This window comes from Xyrauchen texanus, chromosome 1 (assembly GCF_025860055.1).
Source record: "Xyrauchen texanus isolate HMW12.3.18 chromosome 1, RBS_HiC_50CHRs, whole genome shotgun sequence".
In the NCBI taxonomy this organism is placed as follows: Eukaryota; Metazoa; Chordata; class Actinopteri; order Cypriniformes; family Catostomidae; genus Xyrauchen; species Xyrauchen texanus.
The window spans coordinates 18,116,030-18,139,113 of record NC_068276.1 but is presented as its reverse complement, the minus strand read 5'-3'; the positions used below and the strand labels follow the sequence as shown (position 1 = coordinate 18,139,113).

The following is a 23,084-nucleotide window of genomic DNA, read 5'->3' as shown; positions in this document are numbered from 1 at the left end:
TCAGTAATTCAACTTAAAAGGTGAAACTAATATATTATATAGACTCATTACAAGCAAAGTAAGATATTTCAAGCCTTTATTTGATATAATTTTGATGATTATGGCTTACAGCTTATGAAAACCCCAAATTCAGAATCTCAGAAAATTAGAATATTGTGAAAAGGTTCAGTATTGTAGGCTCAAAGTGTCACACTCTAATCAGCTAAACACCTGCAAAGGGTTCCTGAGCCTTTAAATGGTCTCTCAGTCTGGTTCAGTTGAATTCACAATCATGGGGAAGACTGCTGACCTGACAGTTGTGCAGAAAACCATCATTGACACCCTCCACAAGGAGGGAAAGCCTCAAAAGGTAATTGCAAAAGAAGTTGGATGTTCTCAAAATGCTGTATCAAAGCACATTAATAGAAAGTTAAGTGGAAGTGAAAAGTGTGGAAGAAAAAGGTGCACAAGCAGCAGGGATGACCATAGCCTGGAGAGGATTGTCAGGAAAAGGCCATTCAAATGTGTGGGGAGCTTCACAAGGAGTGGACTGAGGCTGGAGTTACTGCATCAAGAGCCACCACACACAGACGGGTCCTGGACATGGGCTTCAAATGTCAAACGTCTTACCTGGGCTAAAGAAAAAAAGAACTGGTCTGTTGCTCAGTGGTCCAAAGTCCTCTTTTCTGATGAGAGCAAATTTTGCATCTCATTTGGAAACCAAGGTCCCAGAGTCTGGAGGAAGAATGGAGAGGCACACAATCCAAGATGCTTGAAGTCCAGTGTGAAGTTTCCACAGTCTGTGTTGGTTTGGGGAGCCATGTCATCGGCTGGTGTTGGTCCACTGTGCTTTATTAAGTCCAGAGTCAACGCAGCCGTCTACCGGGACATTTTAGAGCACTTCATGCTTCCTTCAGCAGACAAGCTTTATGGAGATGCTGACTTCATTTTCCAGCAGGACTTGGCACCTGCCCACACTGCCAAAAGTACCAAAACCAGGTTCAATGACCATGGTATTACTGTGCTTGATTGGCCAGCAAACTCGCCTGAGAATCTATGGGGCATTGCCAAGAGAAAGATGAGAGACATGAGACCAAACAATGCAGAAGAGCTGAAGGCCGCTATTGAAGCATCTTGGTCTTCCATAACACCTCAGCAGTGCCACAGGCTGATAGCATCCATGCCACGCCGCATTGAGGCAGTAATTAATGCAAAAGGGGCCCAAACCAAGTACTGAGTACATATGCATGATTATACTTTTCAGAGGGCCAACATTTCTGTATTTAAAATCCTTTTTTTTTTTATTGATTTCATGTAATATTCTAATTTTCTGAGATTCTGAATTTGGGGTTTTCATAAGCTGTAAGCCATAATCATCAAAATTATATCAAATAAAGGCTTGAAATATCTTACTTTGCTTGTAATGAGTCTATATAATATATTAGTTTCACCTTTTAAGTTGAATTACTGAAATTAATGAACTTTTGCACGATATTCTAATTTTTCGAGTTTCACCTGTAAACATGCAGTGAAAGCGCAGCTAACACATTTACTCCTCTAAAGCAATGGATGATTTTTCAAATGTTGCATTTGTGTCTAGAATACATTTCAACAGCAACTTGGAGAAACAGCATGCCAGTTTTGTTCACACATTCCTTGTCTAGTCTGACTTTTTTGCTGTTGTGATTGATGTATTTCGTCATGAAGTCAGAGACCCTCCCCTCAAAATCTGAACACATGTGGAGATGCATTTAAGTGACCAGATATAAACAATGATGTGTCTCGCCTGACCATACCAGGTGTAAACAGGCTCTATGTGATACTTGAGGAAAGTAAAAGTGTTTCTCTTCCTCTATGTAGACCTCCACCACAGTGAAAGACAGCGAGAAGGATTTCTCAACCAATGGAAAATCTCAGACATCTGAAGGTCCCACAACTGCTACTGATGACTCTAAAATAAAAGAAAACCCTGACATTCCTCCATGCTCTCCCAAAGAAAAGAGTGAGAAAGAGAAACAAGTGGAGGAGAGCTCTGAGAAAGTGTCCTCCCCAGACAAAATGAAGGAAGATTCTACGTCTGATTCCCCATCCATTAAGGACGAGAGCAAAGGTAGCTGCAGCAGTGAAATCTGATTGGCTTTCATTTTGGTCTCTCGTTTGATTGGGATTTGAGGGCTGATTATTGTAACTGTCATCACAGATGGTGTGAAAGGGGAGAAGGGAGAGAAAAAAGAGAAGGCAGGTGAAGAGAAAAAGAAGACTGAGGTGACAGCTCCCACGGGAACAACAGAAAAGAAAGAGAAAACAGACGGTCAATCTTCTGATGTAAAAAAAGGTGAATGATGGGATGCTAGTCTTTCTTTCTTGTTTTGTGTATTTTATTCTTGTATAGAGAAAAGTCAATTATTAAGTACCAAAACGGTTTGCTTTATGTTATTATAAATATTGGGTACAAATGGTCATGTCATGTCGTGATTAGCGTAATTACGAGATTCCAACTTGTAAAAAACGTTCACGTCTTCTGTTAACTTTAATGAATTCATTAATTACACCTTGGAAAGTCTTATATTGTTTTAAAGCTTGACTTCTAGCACTTATAAGGCATTGACCTTAACAGCTTTGTTTAAAATGTAATTGTATTACAGCCAGTGTTACCTGGTGCACTTTATTCTTAACCCGTCCGTGGTCTTAACGATTAAGTCCTTACGTAGTCCTTAAGGGTCAAATTGACCTTTTTTATGTTCAAATTCAAAAGCTTGTAATAAAGGCTGTATTTGTCCTATCTCTCAACTTATGGTCTCTATCACCTTCTATTTAAATATACAGAACCGAAAGGCAGGGGACGCCCAACACAGCTAAAAAAAAAAAAAAAAAAAAGCTTCATAAGCTTTGAATAAAGGCTCTGTTTGCTCTGTCTCTCTTCATATGGTCTTAAATCGTTCGTCTAGGTGCCAGTTAGCACTATAACAAATATATTTTTCTATCACAATATACAGATCTGAAAGATGGGGGAGCCCCAACTCCGCTCATAGACATCCAGTCTTTTTCTAGAAGCCGCACCATAAAAATAAAAAAAGGTCAAAATGTTATTATAAGAACACGCATCAAAATTTCAATATATCACCTCTTACCTTAGGCTGTTTTCTACAAAATTAGTCTATTTGTATTGTCTCTCTGCTTGTCTGGGTAAATAATCCACTTTTATGTCTTAAATGTCCAGGATAATATGCAGTCCAACAAAAAGTATTATAAACAAATCAGGATTTGAATGTGTTCATGAATATAGGTTCTTAACTTTCAAATGACACCAAGTTAACACTTGTAGTCCATTCAGAGGTTGAGATATTCCACAAAACATGGGGAAAAGGCGGGGCTTCCCAAAAAAGACTGGATGTCTATGGGTGGAGTCACAAACGTTTGGGCGCCCCCTGCTTTTCAGATCTGTATGTTGTGATAGAAATTGTTTTTTTTTTCTTTCTAATGTTAGCTGGCAGCTAGTAGGGTTGTGCGGTTTACTGGTACTAATGAAGTATCGCGATACCAAGAAAATTTAAATGGTATGATATCATCTTGTTGCTAATTACGGTACCATATTATAGTATGCTGTCATTAGCAAAATATATGAGATGTGACAAAATTTAGATGAAATTAATGGCAATTTGAAAATAAAATGAAAAAAACCTCTGGATATTACCAAGTGTGATGATTAAACAGCAGAAGGATGTAATTTAATGAAATAATATACAGTCATATGTGCTGCACGCTACAGAATGAACAAGAGGTGCCGCTTTGCTCTATCATCTGCTTCACACACAAACACAGACATACTGGCGCATACATGTGCACACACTCAAACAAACTCAACACACACTGCTGGTGCTTAATTTTCATGCAGTGTGTTTAGAGAATAAATGGCTGTTAACACTTAAATGAACTCCTCGGGTGTAGCTCAGGGATTTCAGCTTGAGAGTCGTGATGGGATTATCCCAGCATTAATGGGAGGCTTGCTATAACTAACCCGTAAAAACAGGAAGAACTCAAAGGTCTGTCAAAATAAAAGTCTTGCTAACATGAAAGCTTTATTCAAATGCGTGAAATTGCAGACATAAAAATGTAACTACTGTATAAAAATTTCATATTAATAAAGTAGCAATAATACTCATAATAACAATGATGTAGTGTTAAATGGTTGTATCATTATTATTATTTGTAAGCAATATCACTAATGCAAGTAGCCTTATGCCACAGGTAATCAGTTTTTTTTTCATTAATACCGAAATTAAAATAGCACATTTTTTCAAAGAAAATTCTATATATTTTTATTTGATTAAAACTCTATGTATCAATTTGATTAAAAATATTTGATCATAATATTTAATTAAGACATTTAACATGGAATCCAGAAACATTTAAATGGAAAAAGCATAAGTTGTATCTGTAAGACTTTATGCGGTTCTATTAATCAAGTAATTTTTGGTGTAATTTCATCAAAAATCGGAGGCTTTTTATTTGTTGATTATGGTATTATAACGAAGCATAAATTTTGGTATCGAGCAACCCTAGCACCTAGACAATTTAAGACCAAAAGTAGATAGAGAAGAGCAAACAGAGCCTGTATTATAAGCTTTTGAAATACGAACATAAAAAGGGGTCAATTTGACCCTTAAGGACAGCTTAGGGACGTTTTTGTAGCTTTGTGTATAAATACATGAAATTATATAAAATGGCATTGCCAGGATCAAATCACCTCTGTGGAGGATGTCATGTTAGGTAAGGCTGCAACTAATGATTATTTTGATAATCGATTAATCTAATGATTATTAGAAAAATTATTCGACTTTTCTGTGATTATTACAATGATTAATCATTAGCTCTTAACCGATTATTCAGTTTGTGCCCCGACTTAAAAGGTTGGACTAAACATGCTTACTAACAATAAAGAGGAAAAAAATAATCTTTTAAAAATACCTCTAAATCACATTCACTGATTAATGGAAAAAAATGCTTTTTATTAAGTTTAAGTCAGTAATACATTTCACTGCAAAAAAATCCTATTGTTATCGAGTGTTTTTGTCTTGTTTTCCATTTTAAATGGTCTAAAAATCCTTAAAACAAGATACATTTACTTGAGAAGCAACATTCTTTAAGAGAGCGTATCTTGAATATAAATGTATTTTGTATATAAGTGTATTTTGTATACAAGTGTATTTTTTCACCTGGTTATAATTCTGCGAGTGCAGTAAAGATAAAATATATTATATTCAAGATCTATTCTACTTAAGCAAGTATAAATATCTTATATGCTGCTTCTCAGGTGAATGCATCTTTTTTAACAGGATTTTTAGATATTTAAAAATATTTGTATTTTTTATATTATATTCAACATTCTCAGATAAAAAAAATTATTCTGCAGTTTAGTTGCTAAAGAAAATGTACATTGTTTTAAAGGAGTTTTAGATATTTATATTGGAAAATAAGCAAAAACAATATCAAACCAAACATTTATTTTGTTGCGTGTATAATGGGGTGAAGACTACACCTCTCTCACCTTTCTGTTCACTTCAATCCATCTTTAACTCACAAAAAAACAAACTCTCTCTTATTAATAAAGCTGCGTATTGCCACAGTGAAACATATATTATGATTAAGTAAGTCGCGAGCCATCACGTTATAATCTAGCTGCATTAAGCGTGTGCTCGAGGGATGAGTGTGCATCAGCCGGATGCAGTTTCAGTCTCTCTCCCTTAGATCGGGACATTCGCGGAACTTACAGAAGAGGCGCTGACAGCACAGAGAAATGGCAATTTCAGAGTTTGTAGTTATTTACATGACCTGCTTCTGTGTTATTTTAATAAAGATATAACGCATTAAATATAACTGCATTTAAGATGTAACGCAGGGTGTTTCCTTTAAAGAGCTCCGGCTCCACTTATTCCACAATGAGAGTGCTTCTATATTTACTTATTTGGTATTGTTGTATAATTCCCTCATACTTTGCGATCTACATCACCTGAAGCTGTTTGGAAAGTTTAGAGTGCATCTAGACTGTGATCTGTGTAATCCTTCCTCTCCTCAGTCTTGCACAAACTGCAGTGCTGCTCTCACGCGTCATCATTAGAGTTTATTGTCGATAATGTCGACAATCGCTTCTGCCCTAATGTCAGGCCAAAAACGTAAAGTTAAGTTGATGTAAAGTGTTATAAAGTCAAAAGGGTCAAATTGACCCATAAGTCCAAGGAAGGGTTAAACATTAAACCTTCATTTTTGCATTATGCTGCTACATGTCAGAGGACTCAGCGCAGCAAACAAGTGCAACTTCTAATCATGTGTCTAATCATGTAAACATGTTTTTCTTTTTGGATCACAGAGGAGGTGAAGTGTGAAAAAGATGCTGGGAAAGAGGTCAGAGGGCCGAGGGAGGAAGTACCCAAAGGCAACAGCAACCCCACAGAGCGTCCACGATTCATGTTCAACATCGCAGATGGTGGCTTCACAGGTACACTTAATATTGTTTACAGCTGCTGAGTGGCATGTTTCTGTGTTAAAACACTTTCTTGTATCCCAGCTAAATATGCAGAGACAGCTATAAGTAAGCCATTTGGAGGTTGATTTTAAGTATGCGTTAAGTATGCAGTGTCCATATTCATATAGCTAGTTCAGGTAGTTCACCTGGGAGAATCTCACTTGTTCCCATGTTCTTGAGCTTTATCTGTGTTTATCTATGTGTGTATAGTACTGAAAACATTACGCTCATTTATTGTTTGCCAGGTATTGACAAGCACAGTGATGTGTGCCAGGTAGATGTGCCAATGTTTTGTTAAGCTGCTTGCTTGTAAAGAAAGTAATGTTCTGTTATAATAAAGGTGAAATTGAACACTGTTTTCTCAAGGTAAGATGATAGTCACATTCTTAAAGGTGCAGTTTCGATTCTCAGTGCTTATTTTGAGTGTTTTTTTTACCAGAAATGGCAACCAGTGATTTCATATGTCAGTGGTTTACCAACACTTCCCTTAGATTAGTTTCCATACAGTCATCATTGATTATTTCCTAAATTATGTTGAAATCGGAAAATCCAATGATTTCTTACACTGTTATATTTATGGTAATCTGTATATCTAAGTGTACACTTGTTTGTTTATGTTTGATGCAAATACTATATATACACTCACCTAAAGGATTATTAGGAACACCTGTTCAATTTCGCTTTACAGATATTTACATAAAGTATAGTATGCATATAGTAGTATGCTGTCTTCTTGAGTCTCAATGAATGTTTGCACCTTGTATAATAGTAATGTACAAGTCCCTCAATTGTGTCAAAAGTAAAAAAATAATTAAAAATAAAATTAAAATAAATAAATATATATATATATATATACGTATATGCATATGTTAGTATTCCTCTGTAAGACTGATAGTATAAATAACTGGCATGTGGTAAGGGTGGATACAGTGATGGGAATATTGGGAGTGTTAGGGGAAGAGTTCAGTGGTGGGAGTGGTATTTCATACTTAAATTCTGTGAAACTATATTAATTATGACCAAGACTGCATTGCATTTTTATCTACTATGATTGATCATGACAAAATCTCATATTTGGATTTGTTTCCTTGCATTTAGAGCTGGTTTATTAGTTTGAATTAAGTATTAGTTAGAGTATTATATTATGACTGTTTACTGTATGTACTCTTAATGTAAAGTGTGGCCTCTCATATCATAAAATGCCATTTGTATTTATTTGAGTACAAGTTATATGTACTGTTATATATATCAAATAAATATGAATATCTTTCATTCATCTTAAAGCATGATGAAATTTCAGAAACTAACTTAAATGCAACACCTGTCACCTAAACAACCCTCACTTAGCAGGTTGTCATTTTCTGGTCAGTTTCTATCATTATGTTGGTTTGACAAAGCCAACATACTGTTATTCAACGTACTTTGTTTATGGGTTTTTCAAAATTCCTAAATGAAGATCAAAATTTCTGATTGTAAGTCCTCCTACAGCTCTTAAGCTACATCCACCAAACTCTGCACAGACCTTCAGAATGCTCTTAAATAGTGTGCTATGTCTTTTCCAACTGATCAGACTTACAGTTTTTACACAGGGTACGATTATATATTGGAAAAATCCTATAGACTTTGTAACGGGGTAAGGTGGGCAAGGAGGAGGAGGGAACTGGCTGAACAGTGAACGTAACTTTTAAAAATGTAAATTAATTTAAATCAACGTAAACGCATAGACACACACGCCCACCGCATGTGGCTCTCTCTCTCCCGAACTGGCACCTCTGGCTCATCTTTATCCCCCTCCCGGCTGATTAGACCGATTCAGGGCCGGCTGTGTATCCTCACAGCCCGGCCCTGCCCTCCTCCTCCTCCTCACACTCCTCCATTACTCAGAAACCCCCAGCATGATGACTAAACCTACCTGGAGGGGGGGTGTTGCCCTTCTGGCCATGCCTGCCGGCAGGTCTTCCCGGGCTTTCTGGAGCACTGGATAGAGTGACAGAGAGAGAGAGTGCAGAGAGAGAGAAAACTGGCTCGCTGGTCCCCGGACACACCGTTGCCTGGTCCTCAGCCACTCCTCCAACCTCTGGCAGATAACAGCTCGCTCCTCCCCTGGTGGATGGCAGCGAGTCCTCTGACCCTTGGCGGATGGAAGGGCTCCTCCCCTTTCTCTGCTGATGACAGCAGTTCCTCTGACTCTTGGCAGCAGGCAGAGACCCCTTTGTCCCCAGGCAGGCGACTGCTCACACAGCGGCTAGGATTCTGCGACAGCGCATCCCTCCTCCTTCTCGGGCTTCGGCACCAATGTAACAGGGCTTGTCTTTATCCCCCTCCCAACTGATTAGCCCGAGTCGTCACAGAATTATAATAACAGCATGTTTAAATGGGCCTATGGAATGCTCATTTATTTCAACTTCAACTGTCAAAAATGTAAATAATGTAAACAAAACCCATCAAAGGCTTTGATTTTGTCTCTCCAAAACTTTTCCTACCTAGTTTCTATTGTTTCCCCCTTAACAGTGTTAGTCCCCTATGACTATAAATAGTTTTAGTTCCCTGACAACGGCCACTTTATATAGTTCAATTTACAACTTTAAGAGAGTACAGCTAAACAAAGAGTCTTTTATACTTACTGTTTCTAAACATTTCACCAGCATTTATAAAACATTTCAAGCAAACACTAAGCATACTGCCTGGACAAATAATATGGTTTATAGCTTGATAACTCGATTAATACGCTTGCTTACTTTGTTGTTGGAAGATTGTCCCTTATGCTGTGTTTTCCTTTCTTGACAGAGTTACACACTCTTTGGCAGAACGAGGAGCGGGCAGCCATTTCATCAGGCAAGATCAATGAGATCTGGCACCGTCGACATGACTTCTGGCTGTTGGCAGGCATTGTGTGGTATCCTTGGAGATAGGCTGCTGTCACCATAGAAACTCTCCAGTTCCATTTAATGTGAATTTATATCGCGTTTGCTAAATGAGTGCGAGGGTTTTTCTGCGTAGAGTCTGAATACAATATTCCTCTCCATATTCATATTGTTTAGAGCTCATGAGCAAAAAGAACAAGATAATCAAATGAAATAAGAAAATTGTGTTTCAATGAGTACTTTGATCATATTACATAAAGGAATATTACAGAGAGCAAAATTGTTATTCTGTGTTAGATAAAGATCTTTAAACTCAAGCACCTCCAATTCTAGTCATCGTTTGTCAAGTCTGAACTTTAATCCTTGACCTGTTGCAGTCATGGCTATGCACGGTGGCAAGACATTCAGAACGACCCGCAGTATGCCATCATCAACGAACCATTCAAAACTCAAGCCAACAAGGGAAACTTCTTAGAGATGAAGAACAAGTTCCTCGCCAGACGGTTTAAGGTATGTTGTAAATTAAGAACATTAAAAATAAAGCGTATTACTCTTAGTATGCTTTTATACTTTTATTATGACTCCTACTTAAGGATCGTATCAGTAATGTTGAGGAGTCACAATCGCAGACACAAAATCTTAATATGCTGACATGCATATTTGTGAAAGAGCCTTCTCTTTCTCTCTCCTTCTCGTTGTTTTTCCTGTTTTTCTTTTATCACATGTTTCATATCCTTTTTTATACATCCTCCTTTTTCTTTTTCCAGACTCCCTTGCACTCTCTCGTTCTCTCCCTCTGTCTCCTTCTCTTATATAATTGTAAATGCATTGAGCAACTTGAGAACTGCTGCGATTCCAGTGGAACTTCTTTTAATTGGAAGCTGGTGCTTTCTCATGCTCATAAATCACCAGAACAGCTATTGTTCCATATGTGATTTTTCTGTCAATTCGGTTCAATACATTTCTTACATTTTCTTTTATTTCTTTTATTGGCCTGATTTTTCACCATCTATCCAGCTCTGTATTCTCAATCTTTCTCTTTTTATCTGTTTTATTTACACTCTCAGCCATGTTCTTTGGATCCTCTTACCGTTTTTCAAATTCTTACAGCTGAAGATTGTTGTTTCTGCACTACTAGCATCACCAAATGGAATTGCAAAATAATTATTGTTTTCACACTGGTTTCCCAAACACTCCCCAATGTGGTTGTGTTGGCCTGGTGGTGATGATAAAATAAACAGCAGTGTTTTGAGAGTGCCACAGAGCCACAGTCTTTATATTTTTGGGTCGAAATCAACTTACTAATGGCTTACTCATAGATGTCACTTCATGTTAAGCTGGAATATGAGAAAGTATTCAGTACTTTCAAAATATGCACAAATTTCAGCTTTTAAGGAATATTGCAGGCTCATTATAAGTTAACCTCAAGCGACTGCATTTGTGGCATAATTTTGATTACCACAAAAATGTATTCAGACTTGTCCCTCCTTTTCTTTTAAAAAAGCAAATATCTAGGTTACAGTAAGGTACAATGGAAGCCAATGGGGCCAATCTGTAAATGTTAAAATACTCACTGTTTAAAACCACACTTTTTAAAGTATAGCCACAAGACAGCCATATCACCTGGATGGGAGACCTCCTGGGGGAAACTAAAGTTGCTGCTGGAAGAGGAATTAGGGAGGCCAATAGGGGGTGCTCACCCTGCAGTCTGTGTTGGTCCTAATGCCCCAATATAGTGACGGGGACACTCTACTGTAAAAAAGATGGTCTTCGGATGAGACATTAAACTGAGTTCCTGACTCTCTGTGGTCATTAGAAATCTCAGGACATTTCTCATAAAGAACCATGGTGTCCTGGCCATATTCCCTCCATTGGCCCTTATCAATCATGGCCTCCTAAAAATCCCCATCCCTGAATCGGTTACATCACTCTACTCTCCTCTCCATCAATAGTTGGTGTGTGGTGAGCGCACTATGGCTGCCATTGCATCATCCAGGTAGATGCTGCACACTGGTGGTGGGTAAGGAGATCTCCCCTATACTATGTTAAGTACTTTGAGTGCCTAGAAAAGCACTATATAAATGTAAGGTATTAGCCCTTAAATGACTGTAAAAGATTTAAACAACTTTACAGTTCTAATAACATGAGTTTTAACAGTAGAATAAATGTTAGTGCATATTTTGCCATTAAACCCTCCAAAAGACCATTGTAATTTCCTCCCTGTAAAAAAAACAACAACAAAAAAATTTTTTTTTTTTTGGAGTAATCAACATTATGCTACAAATGCTGTCGATGGAGCTTAACTTGTTTTGAACCTGGAATATTTACTTAAAGTATTTGTCTCTTCAGATAATGTGTCAAAACAGTAAAATAGTTGTATGGTCTAAACTATATCTCTGTCTCTTAGTTGCTGGAGCAGGCCCTGGTGATAGAGGAGCAGTTGCGTCGGGCTGCGTACCTCAACATGACGCAGGACCCCACTCACCCGGCCATGGCCCTGAATGCTCGTTTCACTGAGGTGGAATGTCTGGCCGAGTCCCACCAGCATCTCAGCAAGGAGTCAATCGCGGGAAACAAACCTGCCAATGCCGTCTTGCATAAGGGTGAGAGAAAGCATGTGTATGTGGGCTTGGATGGCATTTATCTCATAAATATCTCTAAATGAAAAGTGATGTATCAGAGAGAATGTGTTTGTGTGTGGCTGAGACTCAAAGTTCAAAAAAGGGCTTCTGAATAGATCCAGTGGGACCAGTGCTCCTGCCAGCTCCTCTCTGTTTCAGAGCTCTGATATGGGAACAGTTCAACAGCACAATGCACTTTCAAAATGTCCTGGAGTTCTCTCAAGCATGTTTTTCTTTCTTTTTTTGTTTTTGTAATCTATGCAGATAAACCATTTATTGGATATCAGTCCACTTGGCTTATTACTCGTAATGTCGTCTGCCATTGCTGAGAGATCCATCTGTTAATTCTTTATTTTTTGAAAGTCAGTGTCAATAATAGTTCAGTTAGCATGCAAAACTGTGGATAGGATTCAAAGCTGATCTTGAAAATACTGAGAGACTGTAATCAAACAGTGCATGAGCTATTTTTGAGAGTTGATACTTTGCATTCTTTGCACAGTTGTTATTTTATCATGGTGATGAATCAAAACTCTTCTTTATGCTTTTAAGCTCTCATCAAAGAACAGGTGGCTGTGTTCTGGAAATGTTTTGAAGCTTAATGATTTCAGAGTTTTTGATACAATGCTCTCAGTTGTTAAATAAACATCAAGCACTTTAATTGACATCAGTTTACTTCAGTGTTTTCTTGTAAAGGCGCCTAAACGGGTCATATTATGAGCTATCAAATTTAGCTTGATCTTTTGAAATAAGAGCTCATTGTACTATGAAAACATACTGTACTGTGTACTATGAAAACAACTTGCAAGCTCTGAACTTCCTTCCGAGCCAAAAAAGACCATTTACTGAAGCTTAGCTGCTAAAACAGCTGGTTCCAAACTTCTACTTCCACATTTACATGTAAACAATGCCTATTTGATGTCCAAAAACGTATAAAGGTAATACATAGACACCAGAAGAATTATCAATAAGAGTAAAATCTGTGAAAGTCTACCAAACCGTATGCTGTTTCTGGTTGTGTAGTGTGTATGCCGATATGCATAGCTTTCTAAAGGCCCAAACATACTTCATGCAAGTATGCAAACGCAGACACGACCGTTTCGCCAACGCATGGCCAACACGTGGTCCTGTTGTACATACATTACTTGCGCTCTTGCGTTGCTCTGGTGGTTACAAACCTTGGACCACAAGGGAGTGAAAGACTTTTTAAGCCTGTGGTGTGGTTGAGTCAACATGCTGATTGTTGAGGACTGTGCTTTTGTATTTGAAAAGATGAGAGAAAATATGTTTGTATAATCTATCTTGTTCAGCAAGACTCTTCTCAAATTGCTGCTCCACCATGACAGTTGTTGATTGAAAAAAAAAAATCTTATAGTGCCCCTTGCGGCAACACTGAGAATACAGCGCGTACTTGCGTTGGGTAATGAATTGCACTCTGACACATTTCACAAAGCAATGACGTGTGAAATCGAGCCTGCGCAGCAAACTTACCTAGAGTATGTTTGGGCATTAAGGGATCACGGTGTTAGAAAGTAGCAGCTGAAGTTTATTTTTTAGTCCCTTAATCATTTCGATCTGAAGTTAACAGTTTGTGTGGCACATGTGTTTTGTGAACCTGTCATAATGCAATATAAGCTTTGCAAAGAGACTGTTGTTAAGGATGGGGCAGCGCAAACTATATCAGACCTGGCTGCAAACCTGCAGCCTGTGTGTAAGCGTAGCAGTGTATTGTTATTTAAACAGAAGTCCTAAAGGTGTAGCTACAAAAAAAAACTGCTTGTTTATTTCTAAAAGTGAGAGAGGGTAAACAATTTTAATGAAAACCTTGACTTACATAACTGGACTTTGGGGGTTATTAAAAAAAATTATGATATGACCCCCTTTAACTTTGCAGGTGTAAAGAGTGTTTAAAAAATGTGTTTAAAGTTGTGAAAGCAGATAGATCTAAACATTGCAAGATACACTCTGTTATGTCCCAAATGGTCTATAACGGCTACCATCATTGGTCTAAAACCTCTATTGCACTGTGTTGCCTCAGGGTAACAAACCCATTTCCTGAATATTGCAGCTGTCATTATCAAAAATTGGGGATAATCAATTTTGAATGTACAGTATCTACTTTTTAGTAGATTTTAAATTATTTAAATATTATTTTAGCAGTAAGTTAAATTAAAATAATTTATCTACGAGATAACGCTGTTAGATTTGTTATATTTGTTATGGAGCGATTTGTGTAAAGAGTATTAGACTAATATTTAATGATTTTTTTTTTTAATGCAAGAAAAGTGAATAAGAATGCTGCTCAACATCACATATAAATCTTGTCTGCTAGTTTTTATAAACATATTGAACTTGACACTTGGCTTGTTGTAATGATGGACATCATTGTAGTTCTTAACCAACTGGAGGAGCTTTTGAGTGACATGAAGGCGGATGTAACTCGACTCCCAGCCACACTCTCTAGAGTCCCTCCGATCACAGCCCGTCTGCAGATGTCGGAGAGAACCATCCTCAGCAGACTGGCTAACAAAGGCAACGAGACACTCATGTCACCGGTAAATACACACAGAAGTACATATGCACAGAAACATTAAATATTTACAAAAATACATACCAGAAAAAGAAAATACAAATGCAAATGCTCAGGTTTGTACTGTATATATACTGTATATATAAAGGAATATTCCAGGTTCAAAGTAAAGCTCAATGTAATGTCAACAAACCCTAAAATGACAGTGAAAAGTGAACATTTAAACAACTTTACTGCTCAAATAATACATTTCTGCCTTTATACACTCCAAAAAGTGGCCACATTCACTTTCATTATAAGTGCTTAAAAACCTAGATTTTTACTTTTTTAAAGAAGAAGAGAGACAAGTCAAAATAAATTATTGTGGTAATCAAAATGATGCCACAAATGCTGTCGATTGAGCTTAACTTGTATTGAGCCCAAAATATATCTTTAAGCATATATATGGATTGCTCTCATTAACCCCAAAAGATGGCATATGAGCTGAGAGAAATGTTAATCATAAGTATACTTCTGTTACATTTAATACTAAAAGGTATTTAGTATTAAAAAGAATAATAATAATCTAATAAAAAAAAAACTGTTTTAGCCAATAAGTCTCTGTTTTATATTTGAATGTTTATTAGAGTATCATATCAACTTTAAACTTGCTAATATCAAACTGTATTAGAATCAGTTCCAGTCTGTGTTCCAAATCCAAAAGTTCCATTTCAGTTAGGATGCTTCCTAAAGGCTGGTTGCACACCAGACGAGAAGCGTCATGTCACGACTAGAACACAGCACAGGTACAAACCCAGGGCACGTCGATGCGGTTCAATTGGCAGACAATACACGCAAAAGTTACCAAGGTTTTTCCCTTCTTCAAGAATGAACAATGCTAAATTAAATAATCTATGTCCTTTGATAATGATTTGGGTAGAATTTAATGGAAAATATGTGAGTTGCGCTCCATAGCGAGGCAGAAATTTGAGCAGCCTCTGGAGTCATAGCTGGGCGGCGGATTGTGTACCATCATAGAAAACTATAGTTCCTAATGCGCCATGTCATCCGCCAGATGCATCCGGTTTGCGACCCCCTTAAGAAGGTAGTTGCCAATGTAAGCAGTAGACATGAAGCACACTCACATCCACTTATACACCAGTACACATAAATAGACATTTGTTGCTGCCAAATGGTTTTATCCAAATGTGCAGCGTCTCAAAATGAATCTTATACCACTACTTTAAGTTGGGTTTATATGTTTTAGCTTCTTAAAACTAAATCCGCGTAGCCTCTTTCACACACTTTCTCTTTCCCTTTATCTAGTCTATTCCTCCGGGCCCCTACGCCACGCCACAGATCTTTGGTTCCCATTTCACACCTGCATCTTCAGCGGCTCTCACTCTGGCAGGGGCCAATTACAGCCAGATGCCCCTTGGCTCCTTCATATCAGGTCAGTTCTGCAGATCCGTCACTAGAAAGACCCCTCAAACAAAACTACCATTATAAACTCTCCAGTTGTCTCATGCTCAAGTTAATCTGAACCATGACAAAATATAGACAGAATATAATTTTTATATATATATTTTTTGTCATCCTAAAGTTTCTGTGATTTGTAGTCCAAACTGACTAACAAATAGGATTACTCTAAAAGATTGCTGTAACATGAATCTCAGCACATCCCCCCAAAAATATGTTTTATCACACCCCTAGTAAAAACATTCAGTTTTTTTGCAATTTATTTTTATATCCTTGATCGATAGAGGTTAATGAAAATAAGCCATATCTGTTTAAAATATATGTAACTTTGTGTGTGCTTTTACTAAAAAAATGTGTCTGAGAGAACCAATATACAGTACTTGTTACACACAGTTACTACAAGAAGATGCTCCCGATTCAAACAAGCCTAAATAAAACACGATACAATGCGCAAAGTGGCTAAAGGGACTTTTCCTACTCCTGGGTCCTAATACTTGTAGGATACACCATCTTTTTCATTGCAAACTTATATACATATGCGATTTATCTGTGTTTTTGTCCTGATTTTGACCAGGACTTATTTTAAGGTGAGACTTATTTTCCAGAAAATGTGGTTGCACATTTAAAAAAACAATTCCGTGTACCCTATCTTTTAACTGCTTGCATTGCACAAGGGTTGTTTGTTCACAAAAGTCTGGTTGTAGGTTCACAACTAAATTTTTTATGTGGCAAAACTATTGATTTGAACTTTCATGATGGTTTTGAAAATAGCCTGTGCATGTGTTGTGTATGTGAGTTGACTTTTTATTAAATTGAGGCCACATGAAGATATATGGATTTTGAAATTCTAAACATGGGGAAAAAAAAACAAAACATTTAAAGCCTTCTTCGATGAATATCAGGCTTATTTGAAAACTTTTGTGATTGAAAAGAGCTTTGACTAACTGGAGAGGGCATTGATGTGTTTGTTTGGTTGTTTGAAATTTGAACAGAAGATTTGCTTGCCATCTGTTGAACATGACAGTGTCAATTGTGAAAATAGTACTTTTTATAAATCTCTCTGGATAACAGCATCTGTTATATGCCTTAAATATAAATTGCAAAGACGTTTTGCTTAAGGGCATAGGAATTCTGTCTGCCATTATTGTCTTGAATGTAAAATATATATGCTCAAGGGAAGAAGGTTTGTGCAAATACACCAGACACGTATAACACACACACACACACACACACACACACACACACACACACACACACACACACACACACACAACTCTCTAGAATATAAAGCTGTGATTTTGTTCTCTGTGCACTTTTATGGTTTGGCAGCATACCTGTTTCCTGAGGCTATAACGGAGTTCTGAAGCAAGCAGTGATTTATTCAATTATCAATTTATTAGTGGTGCTTGCGATGGCAAATTTCACTTACTATTGCTCATATCAACCTCTAACCCTGTACCCCTCAATAGGCGCCATTTGAGCTATGGATATAAATGACACCTCAAATAATGTAACTCAAATGTTTGGAAGAAATATCACTGTCTATGTGTAGAGCTATGCCCAGCCTTATTTGTTTGAAACTGGAATGCTTGGAAATCGAACTGAGAGAGGTGGAAGAGGCTGAGGAATCCATAGTCACACCGTGTCCTAACAAGACATGACACAACACATTATAAAAAAAATAGCATATCTTTTCCATGTTAATCTGAGTTATTGTCCTAATCTGTGCCACGACAGGGCATTCTGTCAATATATTTTTATTTCAGAGGTGTCGCGCCTGTCCACTGTGAACTGGTGTCAGGTTATAATGCTATTGTGAACCATTTTGATTACCATCTGATGAAATCCTACTGCTATTATCAGTAAAAACTGCCTCCTGTCCTCAGGCATTAATATCATTTATAATGAGGCTAATTTACATAGAAAGGAGGTGTGTTTGCATGGAAAGGAAGGACAATGACTTCATTTAAATACTCAAGATGCAGTTTTATTTTAGGGCTGATTTTATTTTAGGCCTGCTTAAACTAGATTGCGGGTGGTTAATGAATAAGATTTAGATTTTTTGTTGAAATACCATAAGAAGAAGTGGCACAACTGTTTAGTGAACTCGCACCTTCGTTTTTCAATTTTGAAACAAAAAATGTATGAATGCAACGCACATGAGCCGGGGTCGTTGCAACCACCGTGAACACACTAGCAACACCCTAACAATCCTCCAGAACACCTTAGCAATTGCATAGCAACACCCTAGCACCGTGGTAGCATCTTTGGCACAAGAAAGCACCACTTTCAAAGCACACCTTTTAAAACTTGTTACAAGGCAAAATCCAGAATAGATTTAACCTCCCTCTTTTTCTCCTGGCTCTCTCTTTTTCTGATTTCTTTCTCTCACTCTACTTTTGTTTGTGTGTACTGTTTGAGAGAATGCTTTATTTCACAGTAGATCATTTGTGATGTCAGTATTTGGTACATTTAGCTTCTCTTTAAAGCACTTTGAAGATGAAACATTTGATTCTAGAAAAAATTCAACAAAAGATTTAATCTAATAAAAGTTCCACTACTACTTGTTCCACAGATGTAATTTGTATTATTAAGTCATAGTACAGGGTTACAAATTGAATCCCTGCTCAATATGTCACTGTTTATAAATGGAAACATATACTCTGTCCATAGTTATAGAATCCATTGACATAAGGCACACTTTGATTATTTATATTACTGCAAAATATGATTCTGCTTAGGATTTAAAACACACGGAATTGCGTTTTAATTTGAGAGGGCCCCCATTACATTTTTGGCTAAATAATTTCTCACACTCCATCTTCGGTCCAAGAGAACATATTAACCCTGCCAGTGAGTTTATTGTTTCAATATTAGCTCTGTAACAGCATATGTGGGCAGGAAGCACAGAAATGCAGTTATTTTTGTTTGGTGTTTTCTGTTTTCTCTATTAATGGCCAAACTCTGTCCGTCGTCCTGACCGTATTTATGTGTATGGAGTTGAAGGTTTCTTGATTGAATGTCTGATACCAATCTTTCTACCACAGCATCTGAGTGAGGCATATTTCTTGCCATATTGCTTTTTCTGAAAATATCATTACGCTTATCCAGAGCCATAGCTGTGCCAGGAATTGCTTAGCCGAGGGAACATTTTTTTGCTTTTCTACTCAGATATTTATAAGAGAGTGGAAAAAAGCAGAAAGAAACACAAATGTGCTCGTGCCTTTATGCGGGTCTTTAAACCCCTGGAGGCAGAGCTAGTCTCTCTCTCTCTTTCTGTCTGTCTGTCTCTCGTTGTCTCTCTATGTCTCTGTCTCTCACTGAAATAGGCCCATAATTCAGATCCTGGTGGGTGTAGAGTCTGATTGGTTTTTTTTAAGCCGTACACGCTGAACCCTCACAGGGCTAAAAATATACCTGCTTGGGGCCCATTTGAACCCTCTGGTCCCTGATTGAGACAGCTGTGGTGACCCCAGCTTAAACTAAGCCAAGAGTGAAATAAAAACAGCATGCCAGTCTAAACAAAAAAGATATAAAAGAAAAGAGAAAAATTAAGGACAGAGTGTTTTGATCTGTTTAACGTACTCCATAATAGGACATTTTGGTCCCAGTTAAAGATCTCTCTAAAAGAATGAGAAAGAAGAGGGAGGATTGAGAGCGAAAAGGAAAAATGCAGAGTGATCTGTGAGCATGTCTTTGCCTCTGTAGAAAGCCTAGCAGAACCCTGTAACATCTTTCAATCATTCTTAAAGTTGTCAGAAATAAAGACTTTGGCAAGCGCCTCGTGTTTTCTTTTTTAAGTCATTGCCATTTGAACTCTTAGCTTTTTATATGTGATGTACTTTATAAAGCAAAAGGTTTTAGACACATTATGTTAACACAGATTTCTTTGGAAAAACGTCCCAAACCACTAACATCACTTTTTACTTTGTGAATGTTCAGCGCGGCATTAATCTGGCAACCAATAAATTATGCGTTCACAAATCTCAGGATTACTGTATGAGCGGGAAACGCAAAACTGGGAGATTTGATTGTTTTTTAGTTTTGGTTTTGAGAAGGCCTCCTTCCAGCCTACTGCCAAGAGTTTGTGTTTTTTCTGATTCCGATGCTTGCCGCTGCTTGCCCGCTCCAAACCCCCCCAGTGTCTACAGTCTGCACCCTTTCTGCCTCCACAGAAGTTCCGTCCTGCTTGAAGACCAAGGAACATGACGTGCTCCAGCGCCAGAGGGTGGTGGACCTGTGGAAGGACGGCAAGTCGGAAGGGTCAATTGGGCTAGAGCTTTGCATGCCTAAATCCACTGTACACAGCATCATCGTCAAGTATCGCCTCAGCAACACGGTGGAGAACCTTCCACGCAATGGGCGGCCCAAAAAACCCTGACCAAAAGAGCAAGGGATGGGGAAAAGAGACTGTAATGTGAGGGGCAGAGAGGCTGGAAAAGACTGATAAATTGGGAATTAATGAGAGAGGAGGGGAGGGTACAGCTAAAAACATGCAGTGAAGGGGAACAGTCAGAAAATATTTTAGCAGATAGAATAAGGTAGAAAAGAAAGAGAGAGGATTGGGGCGGGGGGATTGGAAGAGAGTGTCAGTGCTACTAAAAGAGGGGATCACCATGACTGCTTGATAATAGCAGCTTGACAAATGCAAAAAAGAGAGAACTAAAGTAGGGAAAAGGTGCAAAATGGACGAAAGCAAATTACTCAACATGCCACGATGAAACAAGAGCCTTTTGGACTGTCAGAGAGTAGCAGACGGTAAAAACACAGACCTCTTCTTCCACTTCTGCTCTTTCCACCACTTTTTTCCATTTTCTATCTGCCTTCCATTCTCACTCCCTCTCTCTCTCTCACCCTTGCCCCCACCATTCTCTTTCTTTCATCTCTTGGTCCGAGAGAAGTCCCAGCAGATTCATTTTTCATTTGGCCGGAGGAACTTAAGTGCTCGATTAAGTGCCCGAAACCTTCCCTCCCTAATTCCACTGCAAATTACTCTCTTTTCTGCATCCTTTTATATCTCTCTTTCTTTATCATTTACCCCCTCTCCTTTTCTCTCTCTTTCGCTCTCTCTCTCTCTCTCTCTCTCTCTCTCATTCTCACACACACACACATATACCCACAAAAGAGCTCTGCAGCCTCTCACAATGTCAGAACTGAAGAATTCCAACAGACAGAAGTTTTCCAAAATACCACAAGTTTGTTTTCTGTTATAGAATCCCCTGACCCAATCAAAACAGTTTTGGAACTGTGGCAAAGTGGAGTGGAACTATCTTGGATTTTTTTTTCTTCTTCTTGGAAGCAGTGGACCTCTTGAAAATTATCCTGGTTTAACCACCTCCAGCCATGGACGCTCTGCACTCCTAAACCAGGACTCTGAAATGTTACAGGGTCTATACCAAGGCACGAAATCATAAGAAGTAAATTAGAAAGCCATGGCTTTTTCAGCCTGACGTTCCATATTCATGAAGCGTATCATTCTGGAGGACTCAGACTGAAACTGTTGCACAACCTGTTTGGAGTGGTGATGCAAAAATAAATATCTAACTAATGGAGAGTGATTAGTTTATCAATAGCAAACTTTGAAGCACATATGCTACTAGGAATTGCTCTGCTTAGCTCAAATGAGAACAGTTTCATAGATTTCCTTATGACATTTCAAGCTTTCTTTTGGAAGGGGCACACTGGTCCTGGGTCAGTGCTGAAGACCTGCAAGCTGAGCATGCAACACATACACAACTCAACCTGTGGGACCAAATTCCTTTGCTGAGTAAGAGCCAGATTCAATTCCCAGCAGGACGTTTATACAGTACATGACTGTTGTATGAGAACTCCCTGCATTCTACAGAAATGCTCAAATACACCCATGCAAGAACACATACAGTAGCCAAAAGCCATTAAAGTAGCTCCTTATTTTACACCATGGGATGTGTTTTATTGTAGTAGGGTGTGTGTGTGTGTGTGTGTGTGTGTGTGTGTGTGTGTGTGTGTGTGTGTGTGTGAGCGCACATGGCCTTGCATTAATAAGCAAATGCATTACACTTTGGAGATCTTTATCAATAGACTGAGGCTAATTGTGTGTATGTTTATGTTTGGGTGTGTGCACACTTCAGTGGATACTGTAGGAGTGAAAATTTAGGGCCGCTGGTGTATGGATTCTATGTGAGTGATTAATTGTGTGAGTTTGCTGGGTGTTTGGATAGGCTGGGTCACTGAGGCCAGCTGCAATCATCTGAATGTTTTTCTGGTTTACTGAAAACAGAGGAAGAAATAAAGAGAGTGAGAGTTGAGGCAGGCTGATATGCAAGAGCAAACTTGATGCCCTCAGATCATCTTTGCCCAGAGAAAGTGAGATACATAGAGGGAGAGAGCCAGTCTGAAGGCTAGGAAATACTTTATTTATCCGTGTGCCATTATGTCTCATGCATAGTTGAGTGCTTAACCATTGATGGCATACATACATGTTTGACCCATGCACGCTACGACGGATGCACAAACCAAATGTACAGGTATGCAAGAGAAGAAAAACTGGGAACGAAACATGGCGGCACCCAGAAAACCATATAATGTATACAGGTGTACTTGTAATGTGCAGTTTAAGAGAGAGAGATAGACTGAGTCCCCTGGTCTTTTGATACATATTGGTTAATCAGTTTGGAATGGGACAATGCGTCCAAAACGTTTTTGGATTTGTCCACTGTGAAAAGCCATGTGACCACATCGGGCAAGTAGTGTAAGCATTTATCCATTCAAATGCATTCAAACAGCAGTGAAGCGCCACCCACTCACCTGTCAATCAACGACTGTGCTACAAGTGTTTCAAACTATGCTGGTTAATTGCGGTATTAAAAAGTGCATGCATCAGGGGTATTCAATTAAATTTCCAAGAGGCCAGGTCTCGACATTTCCACCCCACTAAAGGTCCGGACAATAATAGCTTGTGTAATTTCATAGCCATTCTGACTAATGACAATGTTGTAAGAAATGCACATTTTTAAAAATAGTTATTATACATTTCCAAGTTGGCAGCAATAGTAGACTACTTTGTAAAATAAGAAAAAAATAAAAATAAATCAACAGTCAAAAGGTATCTTAAAAACTGGACAAGAATAAGG

The 23,084-nt window shown here is 38.1% G+C and overlaps 1 protein-coding gene across 2 annotated transcripts in view; it reads left to right on the top strand.

Annotated features, from left to right (window-relative positions):
- The window catches only part of LOC127643815 (chromodomain-helicase-DNA-binding protein 3-like), a 74,835-nt gene that overhangs the window by 41,038 nt on the left and 10,713 nt on the right, over window positions 1-23,084 (top strand). The window contains exons 32-40 of one of the 2 annotated variants that reach the window (XM_052126721.1): window positions 1,840-2,089; window positions 2,180-2,314; window positions 6,347-6,475; window positions 9,290-9,398; window positions 9,744-9,876; window positions 11,774-11,969; window positions 14,376-14,539; window positions 15,820-15,946; window positions 20,148-21,870. In XM_052126721.1, the coding sequence (XP_051982681.1) occupies window positions 1,840-2,089; window positions 2,180-2,314; window positions 6,347-6,475; window positions 9,290-9,398; window positions 9,744-9,876; window positions 11,774-11,969; window positions 14,376-14,539; window positions 15,820-15,946; window positions 20,148-20,353 (1,449 nt within the window). In that variant the 3' untranslated portion in view covers window positions 20,354-21,870. Of the gene's footprint in view, window positions 1-1,839; window positions 2,090-2,179; window positions 2,315-6,346; window positions 6,476-9,289; window positions 9,399-9,743; window positions 9,877-11,773; window positions 11,970-14,375; window positions 14,540-15,819; window positions 15,947-20,147; window positions 21,871-23,084 lie in introns of those variants that run through there. The other variant, XM_052126712.1, reaches the window with a different exon arrangement.